General features: G+C 38.7%; 1 protein-coding gene across 2 annotated transcripts in view; it reads left to right on the forward strand.

The window, feature by feature from the left end:
- cnksr2a (connector enhancer of kinase suppressor of Ras 2a) overlaps positions 1–12264 on the forward strand; it is an 88993-nt gene that overhangs the window by 37619 nt on the left and 39110 nt on the right. For both annotated transcript variants that reach the window (XM_087846295.1, XM_087846296.1), the window contains exons 4-7: positions 5377–5464; positions 5872–5913; positions 9519–9638; positions 11959–12018. In XM_087846295.1, coding sequence (XP_087702421.1) covers positions 5377–5464; positions 5872–5913; positions 9519–9638; positions 11959–12018 — 310 coding nt within the window. The remainder of the gene's footprint in view (positions 1–5376; positions 5465–5871; positions 5914–9518; positions 9639–11958; positions 12019–12264) is intronic.

Raw genomic sequence — 12264 nt, forward strand, 5'->3', positions numbered from 1 at the left:
GCATCATCATAGACTCTATTTGGGGTAAAAACTGTTGTTTGAGGACTGGGGCCTGGTGGTTAGCAAACAGTCTGCATAGCCTTAGGTCTTGCATATATATATAGCACTCAGCCTCAATACTGATGACCCAAATCACACACACCACAGATAAATCATACACTAGAGGCTGTGGCCGAATTTTAATCTGGGTCTTTAGAACAATGAAGGAAGTGTGCATTTTTCCGTTCACTTCATTACATTGTATGTGCAACCCATATTTCATCAATGTGCACTAACATTTATAGTACTGTACGCTCCTTGGATTTGTCTCTCTGTGTGTGTGGATGTGTGTGTGTGTGTGCCGTCATTAGCACCCCATTAGCCGCAGCATGTACCTTATCGTTAACACCTTCTCCATACCTGAATAGTCCATTATGCTTCAGTGTGACAAGAGGTTCATTTATAAACATTGTATTGGCACAAAAAGGGGCTTTAGAAGCTCGTCTCTCACAGGAAAAAAAAATAGGTTTTTATAAAAACAAACTTGATAGCAGAGTGTGCACACTTTAGTGGAAACTATGACCGAGCATACAGACATGTGGGAGACGTTGGGAATTGACAATGCCAGTGGCAAAGTAGCTTAATGAATCCAAAGTGGCCTAATAGCTCATCTTGCACAATTTATTTCTTTCAGACCGAAACCAGATTAAAAAAAGAAAGAACATCCATGTCTAAATTGTGCTTTTTTTGTTTGTTTATTTCTAAAACCTGAGCTGAAATGAGAAATAGTCATTATAAGGTGTGTAAATTGGTGCACTCAGAACAAGATGGCCTATTTACCTGGTTCACTAACGCACTTTCTGTCTTTTGTCCACTGCTGCTGTGTCCTCTTTCTTTAGAGAAAGTGCATTACTGGTCAGTCCCCTGAAACCTACCTGCGGTGGTTTGGATTGCAGAGACATATTCATATTCAAATAACAAACTCTTTTTTTTTACTGTTCTTGAACTTTTCTTTTATTGTTGGGTATGTTTCGGTTAATGGCTGTAGTTAAGTATGAGGTTTGAGCATAGACTGCATCTAAATGACAGAGCTTCTGCAAAGTGAAACCAATGCAGGAGTGCCTTCATTCTGCATTGTTCTTTAACAGAGGGTGACTCCTCTGGTTGCAACTCATTTATTCTGTAAATTAGGGTTTAATCTAGAGTGAAATAGATGAGAAAGTAGGGCATATTTTACTATGAAACTGCAACATCCCTCAGTTTTTGTCAGATATGCCACTTGATCGTCGTGTCTAGTTTCAAACACCAAGATGGCAACTAATTGGTTATGTCCATCTAAAAAGCCAAGAGTATGTGCAGGCCAGTGGACAGTGGAGGAGTCTTCAGCTCTGCTTCAACAATCAACCCCCACATGTTCTGCCATGTCACCTATCCAGCGTTCAGTCCAGACATCCATTTATGGTTTTCCAAACCAGTGTTTGTAAGTCCTCTAAGGAAGCTAAGCACAAATTAACTCTTTATGGCTCCAGTTTTCAACTTCTTGAAAGCTCTGCACCACCAAAATTGATCTTTATAAATATAAATTAAACAAGTCTAGACTCCCAAAGCTCCTCTATATCATCATCGTTATAACAGCGTAACAGTGCATAACCCTGTCCTTCTGACAGTAGTAGTGAATTACATACAAGATAACAAGATAGTAGTTGCATAAACAATTTGGCTTTTTAAATATAGATTTAATGATTTTTTTTTAATACTATGAAGTGATGGAGCATTGATGGTTGTCGTGCTGCACAAAGTCAGTAATTGCCAATTGGTAATGGGTTAATTGAGCCAAAAAAACAGACATTCTGTTTTGAGCTTCATAAATATGATACTTTGCCACTTTTCTCTGCTGCTTGTCCTGGCAAAACAATTTGGTTTTAGATCTGGTGGATTTAATTACCAGCAAGCCTTCAAGCTGTACCACTATCTAACAAGCCAGGATACATACAAGCCTACTGGCTGCCAACAAGAAGGAAGAAGGACTGGTGCTGATTTTGATTCGTTCAGTAACGAAGAGATGGAGACTGAGGCAGGGAAATGAGGACTGGCTTATTAAGATTTGAAAACCACTCCGAGACAGATGGCAACATGTGGTCAGCGTATCTTGCCATTTCTGATATTCAACAAACAAAACAATCAATTCACCTTTGAAGAATAATCAATAAAGTGGAAAAGTTGTGAGTACAGTTGTGAGCCTGTACCAAAGATGAAGCCACCACATCACAATAAAACTCTTCTTTTTGTTCTTCTTTTTCCTTATTTGCTCCAAACAAACACAACAAAAAGGAAAAACAACATACTCTCCTTACAAATTTGTAAGGTAATAATTACTTTCATTGTCGTAAAGTTAACAGGTATGTGCAGAGTGGGGGCATGGGGTGGCACCAGCCCCAGGGTACTTTTGCTCCCTACATTTTAGATGTAAACATTGTACTTTGTATTCCAATTTACTTTGAAGCTTTTTTTTTTTTTTTTTTTAAAAACATTTTCAATTAGATCTTGTGTATATAAATAAATACAAGATTAACATGAGGTTGACTGCATAAAAGTTAGCACATTTTTGTGGGTCTCCTGCAATACTTGTGTCCCACTCTATTATATCGATTCCATTATAGTCCACTGTTAGGTGATGTCCTAATTTATCAAGATATTCAAGTTTTAAGGCAAGGCGTTATAATTATATGTAGTTTTCATGAAATGAAAATGATAAACATATAAATGAGTAAAAGTACATAAAATGGGTCATTTTAGCCCATTGGTAGGTGGTTGCTATGAGATAAAGATAAAGAACCTTCAGGGACATAAAATCTACCTGTGTGCCAGTTTTGGTTGTTCAGCTTCTCATTGTATGGCAAATGCATTGATGCCAAGTAATCAATTATGTTTAAAAATATATAATGTATGCGATTCTATGATTCTTAAAAAGGGTCATTTGATTACTTTTAATTTTACATATTAAACATAACACTACATATACAGTGGGGCAAAAAAGTATTTAGTCAGCCACCGATTGTGCAAGTTCCCCCACTTAAAATGATGACAGAGGTCAGTAATTTGCACCAGAGGTACACTTCAACTGTGAGAGACAGAATGTGAAAAAAAAATCCATGAATTCACATGGTAGGATTTGTAAAGAATTTATTCGTAAATCAGGGTGGAAAATAAGTATTTGGTCAATAACAAAAATACAACTCAATACTTTGTAACATAACCTTTGTTGGCAATAACAGAGGTCAAACATTTACTATAGGTCTTTACCAGGTTTGCACACACAGTAGCTGGTATTTTGGCCCATTCCTCCATGCAGATCTTCTCAAGAGCAGTGATGTTTTGGGGCTGTCGCCGAGCAACACGGACTTTCAACTCCCGCCACAGATTTTCTATGGGGTTGAGGTCTGGAGACTGGCTAGGCCACTCCAGGACTTTCAAATGCTTCTTACGGAGCCACTCCTTTGTTGCCCGGGCGGTGTGTTTTGGATCAATGTCATGTTGGAAGACCCAGCCTCGTTTCATCTTCAAAGTTCTCACTGATGGAAGGAGGTTTTGGCTCAAAATCTCACGACACTTGGCCCCATTCATTCTGTCCTTAACACGGATCAGTCGTCCTGTCCCCTTGGCAGAAAAACAGCCCCATAGCATGATGTTTCCACCCCCATGCTTCACAGTAGGTATGGTGTTCTTGGGATGCAACTCAGTATTCTTCTTCCTCCAAACACGACGAGTTGAGTTTATACCAAAAAGTTCTACTTTGGTTTCATCTGACCACATGACATTCTCCCAATCCTCTGCTGTATCATCCATGTGCTCTCTGGCAAACTTCAGACGGGCCTGGACATGCACTGGCTTCAGCAGCGGAACACGTCTGGCACTGCGGGATTTGATTCCCTGCCGTTGTAGTGTGTTACTGATGGTGACCTTTGTTACTTTGGTCCCAGCTCTCTGCAGGTCATTCACCAGGTCCCCCCGTGTGGTTCTGGGATCTTTGCTCACCGTTCTCATGATCATTTTGACCCCACGGGATGAGATCTTGCGTGGAGCCCCAGATCGAGGGAGATTATCAGTGGTCTTGTATGTCTTCCATTTTCTGATGATTGCTCCCACAGTTGATTTTTTCACACCAAGCTGCTTGCCTATTGTAGATTCACTCTTCCCAGTCTGGTGCAGGTCTACAATTCTTTTCCTGGTGTCCTTCGAAAGCTCTTTGGTCTTGGCCATGGCGGAGTTTGGAGTCTGACTGGTTGAGGCTGTGGACAGGTGTCTTTTATACAGATGATGAGGTCAAACAGGTGCCATTCATACAGGTAACGAGTGGGGGACAGAAAAGCTTCTTACAGAAGACGTTACAGGTCTGTGAGAGCCAGGGATTTTCCTTGTTTGAGGTGACCAAATACTTATTTTCCACCCTGATTTACGAATAAATTCTTTACAAATCCTACCATGTGAATTCATGGATTTTTTTTTCACATTCTATCTCTCACAGTTGAAGTGTACCTCTGGTGCAAATTACTGACCTCTGTCATCATTTTAAGTGGGGGAACTTGCACAATCGGTGGCTGACTAAATGCTTTTTTGCCCCACTGTATTTTGATCGTAAAAACTGTTGTTAGTTTCCCACTTTGCAAAATATTTTTTCCAATGTAAAACAATTTCCTGTCTCTTGTCTGGCCAGTTTCATGTAACAGCATGTGCATTAGAGCACAGGGTTGCACATGAGCCTGAATAGTGCCCAGTGGTTCTTTTGTTTTGCTTTTACACCTATTTTTATCCATTGCATTTAGTCATAGTAAGAAATAATAATAATATTGCAGTCGGCCAAAATCCAAAATAATTATTGTTTTACACCAAAAACTAACTTTAAAATCCCCCCCCCCCCCCCCCCCCATTATAGATGACATTGTTAATTAATTAGTCAATTTAAAAAAGGCCTTTCGATTTTCGATTCAATAAACTAGTTGACAACATCATTGTAGGCTGTTGTAATTATAGATTTTATTATTTACTGATGGTTAACAGACCAAACAAGTTCCAGTTACATTTAAAAAAAAATAATAATAATTGAGTAATTAGTCAATAATGAATTTAACTGCGATTAGCTGCAGCTCGAGCCTCACAGATTTTTGGTTGTGCTTTATGTTCACCGAGTGCACAGATTCATTTACCATTGTGTTTTAAAGTAACTCCCTCTCTCTCACTAATTAAAGGGATTCTTACATGCGTGTCTGTGTTTGAGTCTAGTTTGTGGCGTGTCTCCCTCCCCTCCCCGTAACAATGCTCCTGTCCATCTCCTCTGCACATCATCTAATGCTGCAGGAACATTATAAGACATACTGCTGTGTTATCTTTCCCCCCCAGGTCTCCCTTTGCTGCAGTGGCAGACTACTCAGTAACCCGAAATAATGTCATTCAGCTCTGCCTGGAGCTCACCACCATTGTACAGCAGGTGTGTGGAATTGTTTGTGTGTGTGTTTTGAAGGCTTATAGCTCTTATTCCCCGCCACTTAAAGTGTGCGGCAGAGGGTAGCTGCTGTGCCATATCCCCAAAGAGCGGTGTGTCTGTGTGGGTGTGATGCAGCAGCCTCAGCCTCTGCATCCTTGAGCGAGAGTCAATTCTTTGCTATTTATGTCCTTTACAGTCTGTCTTATGTATGACTGGTGTGTGTATATAAATAAAAGATAAGTGTGTCTGTTTGTGTGGGCGTGTTTTTATTTGTCAGGGGTAGGGGTACAGTAATGTGAGCCCTAGACTGTATACGGAGGTAGTGTAGCAGCATGTGCAGCATGAGATGGTGAGTGTTTGCAAGACAGGATGTACTGCTTGCGCTACATTAAATTTCTCTCGTCCCGTAGGACTGTACGGTGTTTGAGACGGAGAACAAAATCCTTCATGTGGTGAGTTCTGCTTCCTCGGCCAGCTGTCGCTTATTTACTTTGTGTTGATGGGCAGCATCCTGTTTTTCTTTTTTTTCTTTCCACATCCCCCTCATAACTGCTGATAAAACACACACACAAACACAGAAGCAAATGCTTCACAAACTCCCTGCCAGAGACAATCAGCAACATCACTTTTTTTTTTCTTTTATGGAGCTATAGCCTGGACTGTCAGCTTAGCCAAGTGTAAAGATTTGAAACAGTAGGAAACTGCTAGTGAATCTCTGTAAAATGTTCAAAAGAATATTAACATCACCTGAAACAGTAACCTCCTGTGTGACTGTCGCCACAGAATACTTACATAACCAAGTTCATTTTTCCACATTTAAGGCACTAGTCTTAAATTAGTGATTAAGGAGCTTTTAAAGTTAAAGCTCCTTTAGTCTTATGACAATGGTCATGTTTAACCTAAAAAACACTCCATTGCCATAGAAAGCTTTATCTAGGTTTTGATTGCTAAAATTTAATTTAAACCTACTGTTTAAAAGAAATTGCCCATTTGTAAACCTCTTTTTATACATCTACTGCTCAATAAAACCAAGAGCACACCTGAACACCTCAAATTTTTGGTGCAAGTTTGAATCCAGCCCTCAACTGGCTGATGTGGCTTCCAGAGATTGTTATGTCATGTTGTTCACTGGATGTCATTTCAATTTTTTTCCCCCATCAAGTTCACATGTCTTGATTTCAGGAAGCGAATACACAAATACATTTTAAGTGACTACTGCTATACTCTAAGACTTTAGTTAATGAAGCATAACTTGTGAACTAATCCAGGCAGACAACCGGCAAAACATAATTAAAAACACCTAAATATTTGCATTTTGGTTTGTATGTCCCTCCTCTCATTTCAAAAACTGTCTTTCCAATTTACTTCCTACTTTTTGGGTATATTTTACGGACATGAATTGGTGCAATGCTAAATCTGAGGATGGTTAGATTAGTGGCTCCCATTACTTTAGCTGAACACAGTTATGTTACCAGAATTTCTCCTGCAGTGGCGGATGCCTGCTCCACACTGTATGTAGAGGGAGGGGCACACGTACACATATTTTGGTGAAGATATTTATTGACATTAATTCATATTCAGTCATTTTATCCAAAGTTTGACCATCACAGCTAAGTACTTAACCTTCGTACCGACTCTCATTTAAACCTAATTCTAAATTTGAGAGTAAAACCAAGCCTCAAACAGGTCCTGTATTATTGCACAATGCTAAATGTTAAATAACCTTAACTAATAGTTCTTACGAGAATCTTAATATATTGTTTTACCCAACATGTAAAATATGTAAAATGAAAAACTGAAGACTTGAAGTGACTAAAGTAGTAACAAAAAAAATGTGATGGAAGAAAAAAAAAATCTCCTGTTTAATTTAAAGCAATTTAATGTTTTGTTATTTAAAGTTGATTCGTATGTTTCAGAAGTACAGCTTGTTGTATTTTTGTGGGAAGAACAAGGCTTAGTTGAGCTTTAGTTCAGTCAAGCTGCCAGCTGCCTCCTGGCTTCAGCTTCATCCTTAATACTGCATTTACACGACACTGGCAGAATGAAAATAACACTGTTCTGACTCAAGTCCAACTGTAAATATACTGTGAGCTTTGGAGTCACATAATTAGAGAAATTGAAATGATCTACTCTTTCTGAATCTAATACTCTGAATGAGCTCAATTGATTGTTTTGATGTTGATACTGAATTTAACTACAGTATTAGAGATTCTTTTCAAACTCTAAACACACATACACATATTAGGTACATTTATAACTGCTTATTCATGTAGTTATTATACAGCTATTATACACACACCACACCTAGATGGATTGGGGCCAAATCATGGTTCAGTATCCTGCCCGTGTAGTGGAGAAGTTCAGGATCAATCCACCGACCTTTTGATTGGCAAACAACCCATTTTACCACCTCAGCCAAAGCCAGCTGTATGCTCACTGAGTACAAATGAGAGTATGGGCGACAGATGTTGCCTGACCTGATGAGTCATGATTATGCTGCAGCATTCGAATGTTAGGGTCATAATTTGGCATGAACATAATCAAAGTATGGATTCATTCTGTCTTGTATCAGTGGTTCAGACCGGTGATGGTAGTTTTTGTGAGGACATTCAAGTCTCTGCAGATGTTTCCAGCACCTTGAAGAATCAGTGCCTGTGGGAATCATGTAATTCACCTACTGTTAAGGTTTTACTGCTTCATTACCAAATTACTTTCTTCTATCTTTCTTTGCAGTTGCTGTTGGGTATACTTGTCCCACCTTGGGCTTTGGTTCTAAAATTTTGTTTGCCTTGCTCAGATATTTAAAAATTACATTAATTATATTTGAAAACGTCAGCAGCATTCAGTATCTGCAAAGCACCCCAATTACTGTAGATCAGCATGTCCCAAGATTGGATGGCAGCTAAAGTTTAATTGACCCTTTTCACAGCACACTTCTGATTTGTCAAACTCTGCTTTGCTAATTGCTGGAACAGAGCCATTGTTAGTGCTATTAGGTTCACCCGGGCTTTCCCTGTTATGACAAATTGACATGTCGGCTGTGAGGAAGACCGATGAGTCTGATTCATTTAGACATAATAAAGAGTACTCTGCTGCCAGCATGGCTGCCCTCAGTTAGATTAACGCAGCAAAATGACACACAAAGTATAAGATGGACACTCGTTTTTTTTACAGATCAGATTCTTGGGGAGTGAAAATCCATAATATGATGCCTACCAAGAGTTCACCGTCTGGGGTTTCTTTTATAAATGTTCGTGAAAATGTTTGGGAGTCTCTGCCAGATATTATCCAAAACATCCGCTCAGCGCTTTTTCTTGCAGCTACTTTCTTTTTTTAGGGAAATCATGTCTGAAACTATTGACAACATTTTGAATGGAGTCTCATTGTGTCTGCCAGGAAAAAAAATGTTGCTCTTAAAGTTTGTTAAGATGCAATTTTTCAGTGTTGTGGGCAGCAAAATAATCCCCATTATATTTGGTTGGAGACAATTATTTCACAGATATCTGGAAAGTAAAGCCAAAGCTATCTTTGTGATTAATGTGAACCAACCTTGTAGTGGCTCTTTGCCCAAAATCAAACCTTAATCAGACTCAAAATCAGAAGGCCACTGGAGCACTGCAGGGACGTATTGCACAGGGGTAAAATAAATAAGTCTATTTTTTTAGGTTTACTTATCTTCTGCAAGCAGGCAAGCACATGAACAAAGATACCATGGCTCTTGGTCTTTTTGTGCCTGCATTGCTCAAAGTTTTGTCCAATTTTCACAAAACAGAAAGAAAATAAGCTAAATAACGTAAATAAGTAAATAGCAAAAGAAAATGCATATGCAACAAATCATCCTCACTTGGTTTGGAGCAGATCTGCAAAAATATCCACCTGTTTCTTTTCCTGGGTAAAGTTGCAATAGAAAAAGCAACAGCAGGAGAAGCTGCTGAGGCACTAGGCTAAAAGGTTTCTTAGAAATATAGTCTAATTGTGACAGCTAGAAGACATGGTTTGTTCTTTGTTGTCTAAATAAAAGCTCCGTTTGTCCCTGTTTTATCCTCCTTTTCTGTAGTGTAAGACTCTGTCGGAGGTGTGCGAACACATTGTGTGTGTGTCATCGGACCCGCTGGTTTCGCAGTCAGCCCACCTCGAGCTGGTTCACCTCACCAACATCAAGCCCTCTGAAGGCCTGGTAATCACTCTGTTTGTCTGGGTTTAACAGCCCAAGATCCACCCTTCTGTTTATACATACAGCGTGTGAATCTTATTGTGTTAAGTCATGCTGTGTCCGGCCTTTGTAGGCTCAGACAAAGAAGAAATACAAGCATTGTTTTCTTTTCTTTTCTTTCTTTCTTTTTTTGTAGAAATAACATACACAGTAAAACAGGATTTTGTGTTTAATTTTTGAAAAACGAAAGCAATTACTATGAACTACTCAAAATATTAATTGATTTGATATAACACATATGCTTGCATGCATGACAGACCTTCCATCATACTTGAGAGTAAAGAGCCACAAATGAGTCATTTCTAGTTCAACAATTAAACAAGCTATTTTATGCTTTTGGATTCAGTTGAAACTAACACCTGCTTGGTATACAACACTGAGTTTTTCATTTTTGCTACAATATTTTTACATGTTTCTGTGATATAGTGAACAATCCTAAGCATTTCATCAGTTTCCAAACTATGTTTCCATTGATCATACTGAAAACATTCTTAAAGATCATCTTCCAGCGATCCAGGGGCAATTTGGGAATGATCTGTCCATTTTCCATCAAAGTGGCTTAGAGATCATGAAATTTAACATTTCTTTGGATCTTAATTCAATCAAAAATCTACAGTTTGTCCTTAAAAAGTGAGCGTACAAGCTGAAGTCCAAAAAGTGTGATCAACTTGGGGCACTGATCAGGCTGGAATAGCTCGTCATCAGTCAGGATTTGGTCCAGAAGCTAATATCCAGTATGCTGCAGAGAACTGCAGATACAGTTATGAAGAAGAGTCAACTCTGTAAATACTGGCTCTTTGTGTGTGTTTGGTTTATTTGCATATAAAAGTCTTTAACAAACTTTGAACTGAATGTATATGATATGCACTACATCATTGAAAAATATAGAACAAACATTCTCCATAAATACTGAAGTGACAAAAAATATTTTTTGTAATTGCCAAAACTGTTGGCCATGACTGCGATGGTCACTGAAAAACTACAAACCTGCAGTTAGCTTAGCTAGCATGACAAAACTTGTTAGCTTATCTCATACTAGTTGTAGATAATGTGGAGGTTAGGTTTCCATGTTACCATATTTTCTAGTCATATCAGTAATTTTTTGGCAGATCAATGAGTGTTAATGATTGATCAGTCAAAGTGCTGTTCCACCTTCCTGTTATTTTCAGGTTTAACAATTTAACCGTTCACTTTGGAGAAAATGATTTGTCTCAACTGTGAGTGGTCACAGTGGAGTGTAGCCTAGCAAAGGGGGAAATTTTTAACATTTTCCTCTAGAGTAGAACATAACAGAAATCACCAAACTATAAATCAGATTTAATTTAGATTATTGATAATATCTTAACCAGCCTAATGAGTTCTTTACCTGGAATAGTTTTCACTTCACAAGTAGACCTCGTCAGAAGTTAACAGGTGAAACCTTTTGTTTCTTTATGAGATCATAATTTACTGCCTGAAGACGTACTGTTGGTATGCATTAAATCTGTCATATTCAACTTCAAAGTGGGTAAAAATCTTTACTCTAAGACATAAAGATCAGTCAGACCAGAACGTTTTGAAACTTTGAAAGTTTAAAGTGCAAGTTTCAAGTCACAAAAATTGTTAAACAATATGATCCAATTGGCACCACTCCAGGAAAGAAAGGGGAAGTTCTTCAGAGTTACCAGCCTCAGAAATCGCTAGTTAATGGCACCTTATTACTGCCCACATCAATACTTCCTCGGGTTCAAACATCTCAGTCTTAGAAAGAAACCATAACTGAAGGGAACCATAAGTGTAGTTACTAGTATAGATCTTTGTATCATATTCCCAGCAAGAAAGCAGAGACGCATACTGTGGGTGTGCATTATGTGTTCCTGCTCGGTCTGGAAACACAAAGAATGGAAATAATATCAGTGGAAATCTGGAGTATAGTCTCATATTTTTGAGGCACATAAAGGGAGAATATCTGCATATAGTTTTCCACTGTGATGCATGAAGGTGTAGCAGTGAACACGTGTGGGGAGCTTTGCTGGCAACGCCGTTGGAGATTAATTCAGAATTCAAGGACACGCTCTTATCCACCACGGCTACTACGGCATCCTGCTGCGACACACCTTCCCATCTGGTTTGGGCTCAGATGCTTGATTTTTTTTTTTTTTTGTAGCAGGACAAAACCAGAATGAACTTTCTGTTTCTGTGAGAGCTGTTTTTAATTTTACAACTCATAAATCAGTGTGTATTTCCAAATATTTACTAGTATCATAGAGCACTTACATTTTTTCTCCATTCCTTTGTCAATTAGGGAATGTACATAAAGTCAACCTACGACGGACTCCATGTTATCACAGGAACTACAGAAGGGGTGAGAGGTTTATTAATATCCCACTTTTCACAAATTGACCTAGTGAACTGCAGACTTCCCCTAAAACACAAGTTATTGGTCAGATTATCTGCAAATCTGAAATTTGTATTTATAACATCAGAATTTCAGTGACTCTGGAAGACTTTCCCTTGTTGCTTTATTGCAGCTTATTTAAGAAGGGTTTGCTGAGAAACCTCCCCTCAGCAGTGCCCATGGATCGATAGATCAATTCATAGTCGTCTGTTT

This window comes from Neolamprologus brichardi, chromosome 9 (genome assembly GCF_056152115.1).
Source record: "Neolamprologus brichardi isolate AB-2024 chromosome 9, ASM5615211v1, whole genome shotgun sequence".
In the NCBI taxonomy this organism is placed as follows: domain Eukaryota; kingdom Metazoa; phylum Chordata; class Actinopteri; order Cichliformes; family Cichlidae; genus Neolamprologus; species Neolamprologus brichardi.